The following is a 21,072-nucleotide window of genomic DNA, read 5'->3' on the forward strand; positions in this document are numbered from 1 at the left end:
CTATAAAGTGTTTGAGAATTGTATTGATGGAGAGGTAGGGAGTTAAGTTTAGAAATGAAATACAATTTTAGAAGCTCAAAACCAATCTCCCACCCCAATTTCATCAGTTCATATTTCTTAAATGCTCTTTTTAAAAATCTGTGTTTTGCTGTGTTCCCTATTAAGACTCTTTCATTCCAATTCTATTAAGCACATGTTTCTTAATATCTAAGTCACGGCCCAGTAATAACAAAGCAGCTCAGGGTCTCATTCCCTCGCTCAAGACCTTAGCAAGTAGCTTTAATATGCAGCACAGGAGTCATGCAGTCAGGGGCCATATCTAATTCTAGACTCTAGAATATTAAGAACAATGCCATTATTAATATAATACAAATAATGCTAATAATACTAACTCTTAAAAACACGAAGAAAAACATAAGGCCAATTCTTGTTAGGCTTAAAAGTTAGCATCATTAAGACCTGCACTTCTAAACTGAAGGTGCTCTCCAAGTAAATACAATGTCCATGATTGCTTCAAAAGGGAAAGCAGCCTCTCTGGTACATTACCAATATTGGCTCTCCTCTTGATCTCCTTCCGTCTGTTAGCAAACCAATTATATACTTTCAGGGAGGTAACTCGTTCCAGATCAGACAGTTTTTTGCCTGTGAATACATGCAATAAAATTCAGATAGTCTGTAGCTGAGACTAGTTTTAAGGAATAATGCTTTCTTTTTGAAAAGTTCTTTTGATTGCATTTATTGCCAGAATAACAGATACAGGTTTTGTTGTTTTTTAGTATTCTGTATACACTTAAACTATTATTAAATGAATGAAAACTAATACAAAAATAGCAACCAAGAACATAAAATATTTCAGAAAGCCACATAACACTGAAGAATTCCAATACTAAATACAAAATTAATGAATTCCACAAAGTCAGGCTGCCAGGGTTCAAAAGTCATAGGATAGTCCATGGAGGCTTCATTTAATTAGCATCATTATAGATGAGTATGTCAGTCTTCATCAAGTTTTCAGGTAGCTCAAGTTTACTTACATCTTTAAGGCTGTATATAAATTGTTTCCTGCTATCTTCAGACAGCAGGGAATAATTATTACCCATGTTTTCTTGAAGACTAGAGGTCACTCTGACCATCCATTATTGGAACTATGCCAGAACGCATAGCCCAATTCAGGTTGCATTTTAGACTTATTAGCTTCTTTGCTGTCAAATGTGACTTCTTACAGATTAGCACCATGATGGCCAACAAGGGCCCATATGCACCTTTCCCTCCTCCACTGGTCTTTTCTGTTTTAGCTTTTAATCCACAGTGGGTGGAGAAGCCAGAAAACAGGTTAAAGCACTGATGATACAGGGTGAAGTGTTTTCCAGGAAGCTTCTGAGCTCCTGCTCTCCTCATGGGTGGGACTTTGGCTGGTGTGAAGTAAGGGTATAGGTGGGGTCACTGGAGGTGTGTCTGTAGGGTCTAGACTGCTAGAAGTCTGGCTTCTGGGTAAGGGAGAATAAATCACATTTTAATTATGATAAAACATTGATACTTTTGTACAGATAGCCTTTAAGCCAATCAAATTAACCAGCCAAATGAAGATCAACTGATCATCTTAACTGAGAATGATTTCTGGTAACAAAAACTGTGAAATGTGGAATAATATTTTAACACATGGAAGAAAAGTCATATGTGTGTTTAAGTGGCTCACCTGACTTGCATGAGAACAATACAACTTCAGAATGGAACCACCCCTAATTTTTCCTAGCTATATGCAGAAGTCACAACGTGGGAAGGAGAAAGAAGCCAACTCCAATAAGAATTCTTTCTTCAAAAAGGAATACAGAATTATAAAACACTTGTTAAAAAAAATCTAAATCTTTTTATTTACAAGCCTTACTTAAATATTCCAAACTTTAAAATTATTTTGGAATTGACACAGTATTTATGGGGAAAGAAATCTATATTTATGGAGAAAGAAATCTATACAGTCTATATAATTTCCAGGTCTCTCATATCTTAAGCAGGGACACTCCCTGGAAACTTTCCATGTGCACATCTGATCTGGAGACTGGAACTGCATCCCTAAGAAGTACTGCTTGAACAGGACAGGGCAGTGACTAGACAGGAAGGTGGTGAGGACAGAGCGAATGGCACCCAGGTGGAATGAGTAAAAGAAGATTTCTTGTCCCAAATGATGATCTGAAGCCGAGAGCTCCACCATGGAGGAAAGTGGCAGCTTGCTGCCTTACCTGGCTTCTGTATAACTGCATTGCAAGCATTGGCAATTTCTTCTCTCTTAGCTTCATCTGGGTATTGATTCTCATTGAAGTAACTGCAGGGGCAACCAATTAAGACACAAAGTTTGTACTTTAAAAAATGTGCTCTCATTAAAAGACTAACCCACTGAAAAACACGTTCTTTATGATGTAACATTATGTGTCTAGTCCAGGGTGTCCAATGGAATTCTCTGTGAGGATGGAAATGGTCTGGCCTTTACTATCCGACAGGGGAGCCACTACTCACATGTGGCTGCTGAGCAGCTGAAAGGAGGCTGATGTGACTGAGGAAGTGAATTTTTGATTTAATTTTAGCAAATTTAAATTTAAATCGCTAAATGTGACTAGTGGCTACAATATTAGTGCAGGCCTAGTTACTGCTTTGCTTCACCGAAAGCTGTCCTTGATACAAAAGTTGTTTGTGATACACATACGGGTGGTTGAAATCATGGAGTTCTGTTACTGAGGCACTGGTAACAGCAGGACTTTTGTGTGTGGGTCATATTTTGTAGTGGCAAACATTTTAAATGACCAAATTGTGCATCAATGGGAGAATGGCAGAACAAATTATGGGACATCTATATTTATACACAGCTATTTAAAAATGACTAGGAGGGGCACCTGGGTGGCTCAGTCGTTAAGCATCTGCCTTCGGCTCTGGTCATGATCCCGGGGTCCTGGGATCGAGCCCCGCATCAGCCTCCCTGCTCTGCGGGAAGCCTGCTTCTCCCTCTCCTACTCCCCCTGCTTGTGTTCCCTCTCTCATTGTGTCTCTGTCAAATAAATAAATAAAATCTTTAAAAATAAATAAAGAAAAAATAAAATAAAAATGACCAGGAAAAAAGAAGCTAGAGCTCTCTCCATTGACCTGGAGGGATGTTTACAACATTCCTAAGTAGCAAAAACAATCTGCAGAATGATGTGCATGGAAAATACCATTATGAAATTTGAAAAATTCCTATGTGTACATAAATTTGCATGGATAAAAGCTGGAAGAGTACACATCAGGCTGTAAAAATCAATTACTTTGATGTGGGGAAAGGGGATTAGTGGGAGGAGATGTAAATGTTTTTGCTTTTTTCCATATGTTAAAAAAAAAAAGCACATATTCTATACAATAGACTTACAAGAAATTAGGTTTACAGAACTCCTCCTTAGCATTACCAGACCTGTGAGACTATGTGGGAAGAGAATGTTTATTAGGGCTACTTTTTCTGTCAACTATGATTTTAAGACAAGAAAAAGGATCTTCATGTTATGATCAGGAAATGACCCCTTGTCAGGTTCTATACCCTCTCGGCTTCCCTTCCCTTAAAATGCAGCTTTTCCTTTCCCTCACCCTCTGGTCTGCGATGGTAGAAATGCCCTTCTATCAGGAATAAACAACTAGCGGCTGCAAACCCTTCTTGTGAAACCCCAAACCCCCACTCCTGATGCCACCATCCCCGCCCCCACTGCCCCACCCCCACCATCTCCATGGAGCACATCCTTTGACACAGCAGCTGCCATCCCTGGAAAGCCTTTCCTTTGCTAAAACAGTAAGTCCTAGAACTACATCATACCAGGCTTGTCAACTACCATCCTCCACAGTGGTCTCCTGCTTGATTCCACGATTTAAGCAGCTCTTCCTACATGATTTTCTGTCATCATTTTTAGGGCTCTGGTGTTCACATTGAGGATCTTTCCAACGGATTGTCCCCATAACTGCTCCACTTCCACATTCCTACTGACCTTTACTCCACCTGTGCTATTTACTTGGGCAATTAGTTTCACGAGTCTGAAGCACTGGCATCAGCTGGAGGCTTGTTAGAAAGGTAGAATCCCAGACCCCACCTCAGACTGAATCAGAATCTGAATTTTACAAGATTTCCAGGTGATCTGAATGCACATTAATGTTGGAGAAGCACTGGATTAGCTCATTTATTTAAAGTTCAACAAAGACAACAAAAGTAGATATTAAGTACCTAACACTGTAGGCTTGCACTGTGGGTAAAGAGAATTAGATAGCTTCTGACATCAAGGAGTTTACAATCTACTGGAGACAGACATATAAATCAATATGCTTGTGGTAAAATTCCATAAGATGTCTGAAGAGAGTACTGCTGGAGCACAGATGAAAGTGTGCTCAGCGTTGTTTGCAGGGACCCAGAAGGAAGTGGCAGAGGAAGTGCCATCTTGAGTTAGGTCTTGAAGATGGGCAGGAGTTTGCAAGGCGAAGAAGAGGAGGAAGAGCATTTCATGCAAGCGGAACAGCATGTGCAAAAGCCAAAGGTAGATAAAAGCCCTGAGGATTCTGGCCACAGAGAAGAATCCAGAGTGGTTAGAATATGGAGTTCACAGGAAGAAATGAGGAGATATTAGCCTGGAAAAGCAGGATGAGGCCAGCTTGTGAAGAGCCTTGTCTGTTCTTGTCAGTAGTAAAGACGTCATCTTGAAACAGAGGTTTTCAAGCCACATAGAGATAGATATACACCCATCTGTGTTTTAGAAAGATCACACATCTTCAGGACTCAACCTTCTGAATTCTACCTCCATGATCTTAATTCTGACATCCCCCCAATCAACTTTCTCCTTACTACTCCTCTTCAGAATAATTTTTCCTTCACCTTCTTTATAATCTCGAATCCCTTTAAAACGCTCCCCCCAACAACTTAAAAAACATCTGTTTATCTATTCTTCCCGGCCTCACCTTTCATTTCTTAGCCTGAACTTCATGGCGAGCCAGATCAACAATATCCCTTAGGAGAAACTTATTTTGCTTCTCTGTCCTTCCACCATACCTGTCCAGCCAATCTCCTACCCTGCAGAAAGCACCTTCCACATGTTCTCTTCCATCCTTCTCTCCAAGTGTTCCTGGACAAAGTCATAAAATAGGGCCAATTGGTTTCTTTATAAATCTGTGGGTTTCAACCTTAATTGGGCCCCTCATTTTGGATGGGAACTCTTTCTGTCCTTTCTAACTTTTTAATACTCCATCTTTAATGCCCCACTTACCTGAAGCCTTTTCACTCTTAGGTCCCAAGCCTTCAAACCCACCAGTCATTCTTTTTACAAATGACCTTGCCTCCTCTTTTACCAAGAGGGAGGTTATTTAATGTAAGTTTGTGTGATGTTTTTAGCTTCTCAGCCTCTCAACTTGAGTCACCACTCATTCATTTCTTCATTTCCTGGTGGAGGAAGATGCACTCTCCTCTTTAAGGTCTACTTCTCCACTTGTATCTCTGATCTCATCCTCCCTCCTTTCTCAGCTCTCTCCTATCTTTCTTGCATACCCCATCTTTTCCCTGTACCTATATAATTACGTTATTTCACCGATTTTGTGATGTACATTTCTTTATTATTATAATCCCTAAAATCAAGATGTATCTTATAATTGGTGGTCTCTGAAAATTAACTGGCAGTGTTTTTTTTTTGTCCCCTGTCACTAGTACATAAAATCAAGGTGTGCTTATAACCAAGGCCTTTTCAGATCTGATGGAACATGGGTGTTGTTAAGACCTACAGGTCCTATTTCAGCAGCAGCTCTAGGACCACTATACCTCATTATAGCAACTGTTCTTCCAACTTACTGCAAAGCCAGTGACTGACCCCCCATCCACCCCCTCTAATGTCTGCTCAATATTCCTAGTGCACATCTCTAGTCATGGGCACTATTCTGTTAAAATTTTTTAAAAGTATATTATAGAGGTGTTCAGAGTTCTCCCCTAAAGTACCTTTGCTTCTTTATCTGCTGTTACTATCATATATGCATGCTACAGTCTAGGAAAATGGAATAACCTTGTAAACTCCTGGTATCTCTGTGCCTTTCTCTTGCCAGTATATCTGCTTTTTGCCTCCCCCCAACCTAAATCTTGTCTTTCAGGATATATGTTGAGTTATCAGCTCTTGGCCAGTCAAAGGTAAATATCACCCCATGAATCCCATAGCCCTCCATCTGTTCCTCCGTCACATTTTTTTCATCTTGAATTATAGTTATCACTGTATACATCTCTCCTCCACTATGCCAAAAGCCACTTGAGGTACAAGTCTGATTCATTCTTATATGCACTCCCTGCTGATGGCAGTGCTGACAAGTCAATAATGATGAACAAAGTCCCCACCAACCCAGTGTAGGGGTCCCCACCAACCCAGTGTAGGGGTATTTGCAATACCACTGCAAATGAACTGCTGAAATTCAGGGATATATAGAAGGTCTCAAAAGATACATACTAAAGAAATGATTATCTCTTGAGAGCAAGAATACTGGGGCTGGATGGAAGGGAGGAAAGTATTGATGGTAATTAAGATTGGTTTTCACATTCTGTTTTATATACTTCTCTGTTCAGTTTTTGAAATGAACATATGCTATTTTTTATAAATTTTTAACAAAAGAACTTTGGGAAAACACTGAAAAAATTAAACAATAGTTTAATGATTAATACTCCATAAACAATTTACATTGGTAAAATGTATTTGGATCTGCTAGAAAATATTAGGATTGTGACTGTTATTCTAATGATTAGTAGGATAAAGCCACTAAGCTAAGTTAGAATTTGCAGTTATTCATGGTATATATGACTTAATGAGTTAAAAAGCCTTAAAAGATCAATTTTACTGTGTATTTTTAGGATCTAATTATATAAAATAAAGATGATCAGAGTAAAAATAAATCAGTATCTTCTTCCAAATCAAAGAATCTAAGAATTCATTATAGTTTTATATTTCTAAGCCTTACAATTAGTCCTTTCTTCTCTGTTAAGGTCCTATTATTTTTATAATTAAGAAATGTAGGCCTATTCAAAATGTAAATTTTCAGCAAAATGTACTACTACAGCTGGAGCTGTGTACGCCCAGCTGAGTACCACTTTCATCTTTTTGTCTTTCCGTAGTGATTCAATGTTTGAAAAATATGAATTCAAGAGAGACAGTATAATCTAAACTGATAAAATAATATAAAGATGCCCCATGGTAAATATATAAGTTTAAGATGTAATAAAAATATTCACTGCAAAGCTCTTAAAGCCTCCCCCTGCCCCAAGTGGGAACAGACACACAATACCAACGTAAAGTGGAAGAGTTTTTAGGAAAGACAAAGGTAGGCCAGGAAATATAATATTCAACAAAAATGTATTACATGAGTGTGAATAAGGCACTGTACTTGAGGAGTGGATATAAGTTCAAATATAAGCCCTGATCTTAAGAACATGGGGTTCAGCTGATGAGGAATATATAAAATAGTTAAACAGTAGAAGAAGTCAAAACAATAGTCAAAACAGTTAACGTAACAGACAAACCAGAATATACCTAGATGCTAATTAAGGATATAAATGATGAGCTAAATAAATTCAGAGAGATATTTCCACAGATGGGGCTGATCTGGGAAAGCTCACTGAACTGGGTAGTCTTCTGAGGGATGCACAGACTTCAGGTATCGGACAGGAAAGGGCAAAGTTAACAGTAAAGACAAAGATACAAAGGCATAAAAACCTAAGATGTGCTTGAAAAACAAGGCAACTAGTAATGCAATCTGATTAGACTTTAGTGGTTATATATAGGGTGATCTTGGTTTGCCTGAGAGAGTGCTGTTATCTTGGGTTATTAACAAATTCACTTCCCCAAAGTATCCCACTTTAGATAATAAACTATATGGTCCCCCTGCAACCACATCACATTACTGACTTATCTGAATTTAGTGTCAAAATCCCATAAGTCCTTTTCATATGTGCTCTGTGAAAGAGAGCATGTTAATTGCTCAGAAAAAAAGGGAAGCATCAAAGAAGATGGTTGACGACAGTTTCTATCTAGTTACTCACAAGAGGAGCTATCTAAGCCCAAAGAATCTGATTGGCATATAACAGACATTCAAAAAGCAACTGTTTGATCAATAAATGGTTGAATAAATACATACATACATACATACATACATACATACATGAGGGAATAAACGAATGGAAGAAGGAAACAGGTGAAAACATAGAAAACAGTGTTTGCAGTTAAGGCTTTTAGTGAAACCATGAATATCTTTCAGGAGAAAGCCAGTTGAGATCTCACCATATTGTACACTATCTTCTCTAGGTATACTCGGAGGTTTTAGACTAAGAGGTGAATACAATTACATTAGTGTAGTTGTTTCTTTCTGAGCTATATATAACCAATAGACTATCAATGAAGTTGGGAAACAAGGTCTACTGACTTTGATTTTGGAAATAATCATTTAGCCAATGAAAAAATGTTAAGTCCTAATTTATACCAGGCAATTGGCTAAATGGTGGCAAAGATGAATCAGACAAAGCTTCCCAGTGTAGTCACTGGGGGATGTACGTATGTAATGAAACATAAAATATCACAGAATGGACTATATTAGTGGTATGAACATAGTATATGGGAGCAGAGAGGAACCAACATTTGTGCAGGGTCTTGAAGAGAGAGCAGAGAGGGTGGGTAGAGTGAATTAATACAAGGCAGAGGAAGCAACATATACAAAGAAAGAGAGTTATGAAAGAGCTTAGAATGTTCTTGAGAATGGGAAGGAGTTCAGTGTGTCAGTGTGGCTGGAATATATTGTACATAAGATGGGGCAGATGGGGACCAAACTGAAAAAACAAACAAAAAACAAAAACAGAACACAGGGTCCAGATTTTAAAGGGTATGACAGAGTTTGCAGTTAACTTTTTTAGGCAACTGGGAATGAAGGTTTTTAAGTAGGGGTATTATAGGATCAGACTTATTTTTGTAGGGCAATATCTCTGGTGATACTAGAGGCAGAAGCCAGTTAGGCAGTGTGGCAAGAGCTGAGGAGAGGGTCTGCAGTAGGCTGAGGTGCAGAAACAGAGGAAAGGTGAGATTCAAGAGACATTTCAGAATGGTAATAATTCAAGACAGCCTCACCTCCTAGGTTTAGGCACCTCTCTATCCCCATACCAAAAAAAAAGATAGTCTTAGGAATAGTAGACACTATTTATTATTCACCTTCAAGCATTTTAACCTTTAGATTATGTCAAAGAAATAGATTTTTCTATTGTTACCAGGTGGACAAATTGTAGGAGAACTTGGCTCTAAGACTCTAAAAGAGATTTGTTTCTAAACTGGAACTCGAGTTCAAAACATACTTCTGTTCCATATAAGAATATTTTATAGCCCTAGACATTTTCCAAGACAAAAAAGGGAAAGAAATGTAAACAGAAATCTACAGGTAGTAATAAAAAAGTAATAAAATAAATCCTAAGGGCACTACACTATTATAGACAAAGGACATTGTCAGCTGAGTAATCAGTGAATATCTTCACAGAAAGAAATCAAATGATCGTTTTGCCAGACAATGACAGCAAAGAATTAAAATGAAAAGTGGCAAAATAATTTACATGAGATGAGAAACCATAAGTAGTAACAAATGGAAATGTCCTTGAAGCACTTTCATTTCAATAACACTGAAGTCTATAAAAATTGCAGCCAGAAAATTCCTCCTTTTGTGTCTTGGTGAGCATATAGAAAAGATGGGGACTAACTCTTTAAGCAAGGGATAATGGCATGTAAATGAACTTTTTTTTTCTTCTGTGCCTTTTTGTGCACATCTCCTGAAGAGATATTTAAGCCTCACCATTTTAGTAATTCAAAATAAGTTTTCAGGACTGTCAGACATTGCCCACTATCTATAATCTAGTGGGCATTTCTTCATCACTAAGTAAAATTACTGGGCAGTAGGCAGGAAAGAGAATAATACGAAACTGGAGCACTTTGGAACCTAACTGTCCTGTCTCCTACTTGAGATCATCTATGTGTTAAATGATCTTCGGCAACAAAAAAATTTAGATTTTCTTATTTTTGTTTTTAACCAACAGAGTGAAAGCTGAGATGAAAGAAATGGGAAAACCTCCAAGTGTGGCAACTGTCTTTTGTTAACCCACAAAGGCCTAAGAAATAAGGAACCCCCTTAGTTCACATTCACATACAAACCAGTATAGTGATATTCTATATTTTATCCAAAGATGTCAAAGTCCTTCTGACACTAATCAGACCTTAAAGTACCCCAGAGAAACAATCAGGGACCAGAGAAAAAAAGAGTAGTAGAGCCAGAAATTAGCTATGCATATGATTCTTCACTATTTAATGTAGACTTTAGGACAATGAGGGACTCTGAAAGATTATTCACTGATCAACATTCTCATATGAGAAATGGAGACAGTGACAAGCTTATAGATAACAAGGTTCCCCAAAGTTACAGAACTGGCCAGGATCAGAGCCAAGCTTTTGGACTTCTGAGCTGATGCTCTTTCTACTACTGCTTGCTAAGGAAATTGCTGGGTGTAGTGAATTGAATAGTGTCACCCAAAAATTCATGTTGGCCCAGAACCTCAGAAAGTGATCTTATTTGGAAATAGGGTCTTTGCAGATGTAATTATAATAAGGATCGAGATGAGGTCATACTGGGCCCTAAAACCAATGCGAGTGTCCTTGTAAGAGAAAGAGAACACAGACACAGAGAAGACGAGTGTGGAAATGGAAGCAGATGTTGGGATGATGCATCTGCAAGTCAAGGAATACCAAGGATTGCCAGCAACTGCCAGGAGGTAGGAGAAAGGCATGGAAGTGTTTCCCTATGAGCCTCTAGGAGAAACCAACTCTGTTAGCACCTTGATTTCAGATTCTGGCCTCCAGAACTGTGAGAGACTTCTGTTGGCTTAAGCCACCCAGTTTGTAGAAATTTTTTATGTAAGCCCTAGGAGACTAATACCGTGGGAAAATATAGTCAGTACAAAAAGAATGGGATGGTCTTAAGGGCTAATGTGACTCAACTATCAGTTTGATGGACTGTACTTCACTACAGAAATAAATACACCTGGCAAGTAGACTGGAACAGCAGCTGTTTTTTTTTTTTTTTTTTTTTGGTAAGTCGTCTGTTAGCTGAACAAAGGTTTTCTCTTCTCTAGAAAGTCTGGTCAAATACTGAAAAATTCGAACTTCAATTCTTTTTCCTCTGTAATCCAAGTTAGACTGCTACCCTTCTGATGCTTAACACTGACAGTTTTCATTTTTTTTTTAGTGTAATGAATTTTAATTGGTACAATCCCCTATTATAGAGGCATACAGCGTGTCACAAGCTTGCAGTCAGAAGAAGAAAGGATGGAATGAAAAAAGCCAAAAAGCAACATATTCCTCGACTTTGGGCTGGAGGCGGGATAGTGTGACCTCTTTGGTCGAAAGACTTCTCATCCCTGTTTCACCAGGTCATTCCTTCCTTTGGTATGAATCATCGCTGAGAATCTTGAACATGACACTCAAAACTCTCTAGGGACGCTTGGCTGGCTCAGTCGGTAGAGCACGTGACTCTTGATCTTGGTGTCCTGAGTTCAAGCCCCACACTGGGCAGAGAGCTTCCTTGATCCCCGTGTTGGACCCTATTGGGCCCCTTGCCCCGGGCAGACTCTGCAGGCCACACTCCAAGTTTCCACTTAGTTGACTTCCCAACGTAGCGTCAGGCAGGACTGCTCTCCTTCCTCGTTTCATCCACACCAAGCTTCACACACACTCTCCCAGCGTTCATCCTGCAATCCAGTGGGCCTCAGCTGGAGGCATATACTGTAATCACCTGGGGCGTGGGCCACGGTCCCATCTGCACAGGGGCTGATTTCATTGATCTCAGGTGTAACCTGGGCACCAGGGTATCTGTAAGCTCCTCAGGAGCTCTAATGCTCAGCAAAGGCTGAGAACTCCTGGTTTCCTACCTGCCGGAGAGAACTCCGACAGTTTTCATAATAAGTGGAACAGTTTTCATTATAAGCTCCCATTTCAAAGCTTTATTGAAAGTTTTTAGACTGGCCACTTCTTGATAACAAACAAGGCTAAGAGACTGCCATATTCACCTGTATCTTCAACAATTAGTGTAGTGTTGATTTTTTAAAATCTTGGGACACTAAGTACAGATAATTACTTCTGTACTACAACCAAGATTATTGATAATTTAAAAGTCTGCTAAGAGATGTGTAATAAAACAAGTATTTTTAGTAAAATGTTAATGGTAGAATCTAGGTGGTAACTATAAAATTCTTTCAACTCTGCTGTATGTTTGAAATTTTTCACAATAAAATATTAGGAAAACTGTGAGTGATAACATTAATAATAAAATGATAAAATGCTAGCAGCAACTCATTAAATCAGAAACAAGACAAGAGAGCCCATAGCCTCAATACAATTTTTTCTCTGGCTACAATTTAATGTTTTCCTGAAAGTATTAGTCAGTACAATAAGACATGAAACAAAATTAAGAAACATATTGGGAAGAAGGGCCACAAAATTATCGTTGGTATATTATACTATATCAAGAAAGCCAAGGGAAAAATTGAAAATGCCTCAGAAATAATTAGATGGTTGGGTACTAAGTAGAAAAAATATCAAAACTTTCCCATGTATCAGAAATAACCAGTTTGATGTGATCTAACAGAAAAAAGGCATCTTTTTAAGAAAGCAAGAAAAATGATAAAAATAAAAATAGCTGATGAGAAAAATATAAAAACTGCATAAAAAACTAAAAAATTGTACTCACTTTGCTGAGGTATTAAAAAGACATAAGAAATGGAGAGGCATATAACACATTGCTAGATAAGAATGAATAATATGACACTGTCATTTCTTCTGAAATGAATCTTTAAGTTTAATGCACTTAAAACACACACACATTTTTTTCTTCTCTCCTTTTTCTCAGTGGGAGTGGTATGAGTCAACAATATGATTTTAATGTTCACCGGGAAAAAAAGATGTAAATGGCTAAGAACATTTTGATAACAAATAGTAATGATGGGCCCTATCTTGTCAAATATTGTGAAATTATAAAGTTCTAATAATCAAAACTGGTTCAAGAATTGATGATGAGATCAATAGAACCAACAAATATAATAACTTTATATGCAAGAAAGAATCTTAAAGGAGAAAGGGAAAATTGACTATTTGGAAAATAAGGCCAAATTAGATCCTCAACTTATATAGACCCAATATATTAGGGTGAAATGTAAAAGTGAAATCATTAAAAAAAAAAAAAAAAACCTAGAAGAAAACACCCAAACGAGGAAGCATAAATGATGGAAGGTAGTTGCACAAGAATAAAGCAATGGATTTAACTGTATTTAAATGAAAAATAAAATAAATTACAAATAAATGTAAATATATAGCATAAAGCATGAATGATCTCATTCTATAAAGAGTTAATATACAAGTCAATAAGAAAACATGAATACACAACAGAAAAATGGTGAAAAGAAAAAATAAACACCAAATATGAATGATTAATAAACATGTAAAAATGTTTAGCCTCACTAATAATCAGAGAAGTTTAAATGTAGACAAAAATAAAACATTGCTTTTCACCTAATTAATAGGCAAAACAAAGCTGATTTTCACTCCCCAAAAAGATTACAATATGCATGGAAGACAGGTGCTGGTGACAGGAGCAGTATGTGCTCAAGGCCACTGTTAGTGATGTGGATAAATTCAGCTTTTGGAGGGAGGTCGTGGTAATATGGTATCTTAAGAAAGAAGGTAAGTATAAAGGTGGTCATGTCAATACTATTTAAGAGGGCAGAACTGGGAAGATTTAAATGTCTAACCAAGTAATAATAGTTAAATAAACTATTTGAAGAAGAAAGGAGCAATTTAAAAAAATCACATTTTCATCTTCAAAGATTTTATCTATTTGCCAGAGAGAGAGAGCGAAAGAGTGTGAGAGTACAAGCAGGGGGAGTGGCAGGCAGAGGGAGAAGCAGGTTCCTCGTCAAGCAGGTAGCCCGACGTGGGGACCCTGAGATCATGACCTGAGCCGAAGGCAGCCGCCCAACCGACCGAGCGACCCAGGTGTCCCCAAAAAATCACATTTTCAAAGAGTACTTAATACCATAGGAAATGTTGGGGAAAAAAGCAGGTTACAAAACCATATATGCCTTATTGTAATTATGTTAAAAAATATATATCTAGATACACAGAAACACTAAAAGTAAATGTATCTATATATTTTCAGTGTTATTTATGAATAGAAATATTTTCTTTTTGGGGCGCCTGAGTGGCTCAGTCGTTAAGCGTCTGCCTTCAGCTCAGGTCATGATCCCAGGGTCCTGGGATCGAGCCCCGCATCAGTCTCCCTGCTCAGCAGGAGGCCTGCTTCTCCCTCTCCCACTCCCCCTGCTTGTGTTCCTGCTCTCACTATCTCTCTGTCAAATAAATAAATAAAATCTTTAAAAAAAATTGTTTTTTATAAACTGTGTTTTCTAAACAGTTTACAATGTGTAACTATTAATTTTCTAATTAAAAATGTTACCTAAAATAGAGTTATGTGATATTACAAAAAATCTACCTGTCATTAATTTTATAACTGCTTTTCAAAATACTCTTCTCTCTTTCACCATCCCTGTATCTATCTACAAACTGGCAACATAGCTAGTTATGAAGTCAGAACCTGAATTAGATACAGTTACCAGCCTAAATGTCCAACTGCAGGGGACTGGATAATAAATTATATATACATGTATTTTAAATGGATTTAGTCATTAAAATCATGTTTTCAAAGAGCATATGAATGATATTAAACATAAAACTACATATCTGGTATAACCTTCTTTGAAAAGATATATACATAACAGAAAAATGACTGAAAAGAAATACAACAAAACATTAATGATTATCTCTAAATGATGGTGGCATCTTAGTTTTCTTCTTTATATTTCCTTACATTTCTCCATATTTTATATAATAAGCATGTGCTAATTTTGTAATTTAAAAAAACATTGTTTGAAAATAAAGTTTGCTGTCTCAAAGCACGAGCAAAATAAAGTTGCATAAAATTATTTTTAAATAATTTTCTTGGTTTATCTTTTTTTTTTTCTTGGTTTATCTTAATGCTTTCCGGCAACAACAAATTTACACTTTGAATGTTTGTTTTGCAAACACACTATAGTACAACAAGCAAAAGATGTCCATACTAATGTATTTTTTATAAATAAGAGTTCATTTGGAATTCTACAGACTTAAATAATAGCCCTCTCCAAATCAGGCTTTTGGAAGGTTCCCGTGACTATAAGGAAAAGCTAAAATATAAATGAGTTCTATTATAGAAGAACCTGTAAATTTTCATGGCTTTGCAGCTTGTTAACGTTTCAGAATAGAAAAGCCTGTGAAAAGAGAAGGCTTTAAAGTGGAAAAATTAGTATTAACCTATGAACAAATTAAAGAATTCAGATACGAAAGTTGAATTTTGGAATCCTAATTCATAAATGCAATGGAGTCCCCTAACATAAACTCCCTACACATGGATTTAGATATATGACAGAGTAGATCCTGACAAAGAATCAAAGTACTTTAAGCTATAAGGAAGTATTACCAAGTCACCCTCTTTATTTTGCAGATGAGGACATGAACTTTATGCATGAGGAGCAAGAGAGAAGACTAGACTTGTTCAAGGTCACACGACCTAGATCTCAGGTTTCCTGACTCAGTTCATTGGCTCAAAGTCCTCACAGGAATGGTCATCATTCCATTAAGACTTGGTATTGTTTCATACTTCCTTTAAGGTGCAAATTTCTGTAGCAATGAATCATCTAAATCAAACTCTTGTAAATTTCACAAGTGCTCCTAGAAGCAAAGATGTGACAGCATCAGTAAGAAACCCAGGATAGCCCCAGGACCACAGCTATCTCTCTCACCTAGCAGCTCTTTCCTCCTGGCAAAGGAAATCTAATTGCTCTGGAGACAACTGCAAGGCTGACCTTTTTTGCCTGGGCAGAGGAGAATTAAATCAACTGTGGGACCTGTCCCTCAAAACACAACATCAGTACACATTTAAATTCTATGTATGTAGTTAATCTAACATAGAAGAGTTAGTAGTACCTCCTCAGACACTAGCACACAGACAAAAGCTTTCCAAGTCCTTATCAAGATGGTAAGATTCCTTTCTTTACTTGCTTAAAAAAGAAAAATCCATATACGAGAGAATTATGGATAGCATGTATGAAATGTGCCAAAACATAAAATTTTCATCTCCCAAGTGTTTTATTTACTTGTAGCATGCTAACTGTAACTTACTATTTAATGATAAAACAAGGTCCAAGGGTAATACTGAATTTAGGAGCTGAGTTTTTTAGCACACTCTATCCTATTACTAGCCTTAGAAACAACATAGGCTTATTACTTGTCCAGTAATAGACAGCCCTACATGAAGTCCTACCATGGTAGAGATTTAGTGTTGAGTTTTATTACTACATGACAATTGTAGAGTTAGTTTTCCTTCTACTATGGATTACCTTTTAGTCATAAGTCTTTCTATGAAGACCATGAAAAGAATGGAGACAATTTTCTGGAGTTGGGAGGCAAAAACAGTAAAACTGACAAATTCTAACTACCTTTAAAAACAACTGAGAAACGGCATTTCTCTTGAAACCTGTCTCTTCACTGCATACCACTGAATTCATTAAATGTTTGTTCAACCCTCCGTTTTATTTTAATAAGGAAGAAAAAAGGACATGCACTTGAGGGCAGTGTTTGGTTTTGCTGGTTCATGTATTTCCTAGTTTCCTAATCAAACTACCAAATATGAGTGATAACTACATGAAGTTCATACCAGTGGAAACTGTGGTACCTGCTTCTGCCAGATCACACACTCAAAGGCACTGAAGGCAGGGAAGTCAAGGCATTGAAGCTGGTGTGCCCCTTGCTGCATCTGCTTCACTTCTGGCCAGGTAGCAGCTCTAGCCTCCTTTCCCTGTTTTGTCAGCCTCTGCTGGTAGGAAGTACGTTTACAAGAGACTTGTAAGGTGATCTGATGAAGTTTCTTACACCTGGTGTACAAGTTGTCCTAAGGCAGGGAGCCTATTTTTAAATATAAAGCACTGATTATAAACTGATTACTTAAGAATCTGACACTACCGACCAACAATGTATTTTTTTTTTAAGTTTATTTATTTTTTTAAAGTAATCTCTACACCCAACATGGGGCTCAAACTCACGACCCCGAGATCAAGAGTTGCATGCTCTTCTGACTGAGCCAACCAGGCACCTCTGACCAACAATTTACTATAAAATGAAGATGAACAGAACAGGATTGATAAAATCAATCCATTTATTATCTCCTGCACTGTTTTTCTTATGATCAATACTATCCTGTAAAACAATTACTTCTTTCTAAAAGGTATAGTCTGTATCTAAAATGAGAAACTTGTTCTCTCCCAGGGGGAGGTCTGAACAAATAGCAAACCAACCACAGACAACAGCATAGATTCTTTATAGAGAATCAGAGGTTCAATGGTTGGGGATTATCCTCCTACCTCCCTGAAGAGGGAGAAACACAATACCTTGTACTTAGGGGTACTTACTTTCTCTAAAACTTAATCTTCTACTTCCTGTGTCATAGGTTTGCTGTTTTTATTGGGAGTCAATCAAACTACTCAGGATAAATTACTCTAATTGCCTCTAAAAAAGCCAAATTAATTTTGGTAACACTTGACAAAGAACTTGTACTTTAATGTCAGAGCTGAAAGGTTATCATACCAATTGTGTACAAGTTAAATTCCTTCATAGTAATACCACAGAGCAAATCTGGGTGGGGTATAGTCACATTCCAAGGAAGATGTTTTGGTGACTAATTATAGTTTCTATTCCTATAAAGATGATAATTATAGGATAGTCTCAAAATGGTTATGACTATACATTAGTCTGACCTTTTGACCTTTTAGTGAATGACATGTCAGAGTAAGAACCAATAATATATAATATTTGGATGAGGCACTATTATGATTGGGATTTCTATGATATACAGGTTTTCAAACTATAAAGACCATTTTTAGATACTTTCTATTCCTGAAATTACACAGTCCATTCAGACTTCCTTAACCAAAAGGCAACTAAAACAGAAATAGAATATTCACCCACCAAGTTCATATTCTACTATTCTAAGATCTTCAAACATCAAACACATATGCAAACCTTGGTACATGCTGTGACTGTTTAGTCTATCAATAATGATTTCCTAATGTACTATTATAAGGGCCAGGACCACATCTGTCTTGTTAATTACTGTATCCATCAGTGTCTATTACAATGAGTGGTACTAAGTAGAACCTCAGTAACTTTGTTGAGTTTAAAAAAGAAAATGCTCACTAGTTTTCTGTGAAGATTTTTCAGTTAGTCTATAAATTGGTCTCCGACAATATTAATGTTTATAATATGTTTATAATTCTGCTTCTGGGGTGAATCGTATCTTCACTGGTGATTCATTACATATAACACCAATATTTCCCAAACTATACTTCATTTCTTTGTAAGCTGTGGCCACAGAACAGAATGAAGAACATGGGGTCTTTATCCTGTTTAATTGGTTAAGGGATTAGAGAAATGAGGGGTTTGCTATTTGTACAAAATGAAACTACTGGCAAATCTATATGAGGATGGGGAGAATTTTTAATCTGCCTCAAAAACATTGTGATAATTTCTTTTGGCTATTTCTGTTTGACCAAAAAGGAACCAGGAAGCATAATTTGCCAATTTTAAAATGCATTTAAGGACAGTTCATCTTCTTACTGGCTATGAGAAATGGATTGGGATAACTTTACCTGTCAATAAGTGGGAAAGTTTTGTTGTTTTTTTTCCTCAAATAGTCTAATGGATTGAAATGAGGTCATGTCCAGGCTCCTGCTGTCTTATATAAATGTTAAGAACTTCCTTCTATTTGCAGAGATACAGGAGGTGTAGTTCATTATGTTCTACCCGAATCATTCCATAAGAAGTATGAAAGAGTTGAACTCTTTTTAAAATTCAACTTCCAGCATCCATTAATTCCAAAATTTATAGTGTATTCTTGCAGCATTTTCCATCCTAGAACAGCAATGACATCAGAAGTGAGGAAAAGGAAAGCCAGCTTGCCAGGGGTTGCAGTGATGGCAAGACAACCTAAGGGAGGGCAGAGTACATATATTTTAGGTCCTCATTCATTACAGACCAGAACAAACATTCAATTTTACAGGACTCATCTCTATTCCCACAAAGTGGTTTTTGTGTGTGTGTGTTGGGGAGGGGGGGGCAGTGGCACAATGATCAGGCTAAGGAAAAATGACATCGAGGCACTGGAAAGTCATTTTTCTGCTGTTTTGAGTCATTTTGATTGGATCACTTTAAATCATCAAATTATTATTCATTATAGAATTGAATTGAAGGCCTTACAACTTTAACAAAATTAGGAAATACTGTATCATTCTATTCCCTATTTTGAGCCTAATATGTCTCACATGGAATACAGGGGGATAGCATTTTCTAATTAGGTTAAAGTTGTCAGTCTCCTTAAATATTCAATTCAATCAAGTTCAAGCAACACTGATGTTAGATTTCATGCATAGCACTGTGCTAGCCTAGGAGCCAGCTAAATATAACCAAACTCTAGCCTGCAGGAGCACATAAACTTCATCACTTTAGTACCGGGTAAAATTTACTTATTGGACAGTGAAATAATTCATTCTGGTAAAGATATGGCCCAAATTTTCTTCTTTAACAGAAGTCAGTAGAAAAATTGGATTTTATAATTTTATGACAATCTACTTTTATAATGCAAGTCAGCAGGGGAAAAATGGGCCCAAAGATTTCTTTTAAAAAAACTGAACAGCTGGAATTTCAACATATTTCCTTGAACACATAGAAAAGGGAGTATGATTTAGGCTCTTATTTTTTTTTTTTTTAAAGATTTTATTTATTTATTTGAGAGAGAATGAGAGAGAGAGAGCACATGAGAGGGGGGAGGATCAGAGGGAGGAGCAGACTCCCTGCAGAGCAGGGAGCCCGATGCGGGACTCGATCCAGGGACTCCAGGATCATGACCTGAGCCGAAGGCAGTCGCTTAACCAACTGAGCCACCCAGGCGCCCATAGGCTCTTATTTTTAAAAAGGAAGGCTGAGAAGATACTTCAAAAGTTTCAATTTTTTAATTCCTAGGATGTTTCACAAACATTAGACATAAGATCTGCTGCCACCCTGAAAATAATTCGAGTTCCTGTCAGAAAAGTTCTACTACTGATGCTTTGTATGTGGGAGGAAAATGGCACCACCAACCTAGAAAATGGATTAAGAGATTTTTCCCGCAATTATTAGAACCATCATACTTTGGCATGGATGCAAATATGACTGCTTTGAGAGAGACAAATGTTGCAACTTGCAATTGAAGGGTTTTCCACAATGTGGATGCAACCCACTTCCAGCCTCACTTCCTGCCTGACTGACCGACCATACATTCCAGTTACCTAATTTTTCATGCCTTTGTGCCTTTGCCGAGAATGCTTTTCTTCCTCTTCCCAACCCACCCAAATCATACTCCTTTTACAGGACCCTGCTTGACTGTCACCTCAGTGTTGCCATTCTCTGTCCTACTGCACTTGGTACCTATCTCTTCCATGAGTTGTTTTTTTTTTTTTGGCCTGACTCCCCCCAGTAGACTGAGGCCTCCTGGAGTAATACCCCATCTTTAAAGATGTTTAAATATGTTTCAACACTCACTGGTTATAGTGCTTGGCACATAGATGATGAATAACTTTCTTTTGAGTAAAGAAATGCTAAATAGACTTTTATTGACTGAAGCTTAGGAATACAAAAAAATAACTTCAGAAAATTCCATTTGAAGACAGTCAAAATTCTTTTGTTCTTACTTGTTTAATATTTCTGTACTGAGTATTTAGGAGTAGGAGGCATATATTAAACATGTGTCTCCTATGCCATTCTTTGTACTTTACATGCGCTGTCATTTAGTATTAAATCACAACACTCCTATAAGATAGGTATGATTATTATAGTCGTTTTATAGCAAGGAATTGCCTGA

General features: G+C 37.2%; 1 protein-coding gene across 12 annotated transcripts in view; it reads right to left on the bottom strand.

The window, feature by feature from the left end:
* Positions 1-21,072, bottom strand: part of HMBOX1 (homeobox containing 1) — a 213,612-nt gene that overhangs the window by 16,445 nt on the left and 176,095 nt on the right. For all 12 annotated transcript variants that reach the window (XM_045880089.2, XM_045880094.2, XM_045880091.2 and 9 more), the window contains 2 exons: positions 2,238-2,320; positions 547-642 (listed from right to left, as the gene is read on the bottom strand). In XM_045880089.2, coding sequence (XP_045736045.1) covers positions 547-642; positions 2,238-2,320 — 179 coding nt within the window. The remainder of the gene's footprint in view (positions 1-546; positions 643-2,237; positions 2,321-21,072) is intronic.

Source organism: Mirounga angustirostris, unplaced genomic scaffold, assembly GCF_029215605.1.
Source record: "Mirounga angustirostris isolate CCGP_5_RB_7025 unplaced genomic scaffold, mMirAng1.0.hap1 SCAF_2, whole genome shotgun sequence".
NCBI classification, from domain to species: domain Eukaryota; kingdom Metazoa; phylum Chordata; class Mammalia; order Carnivora; family Phocidae; genus Mirounga; species Mirounga angustirostris.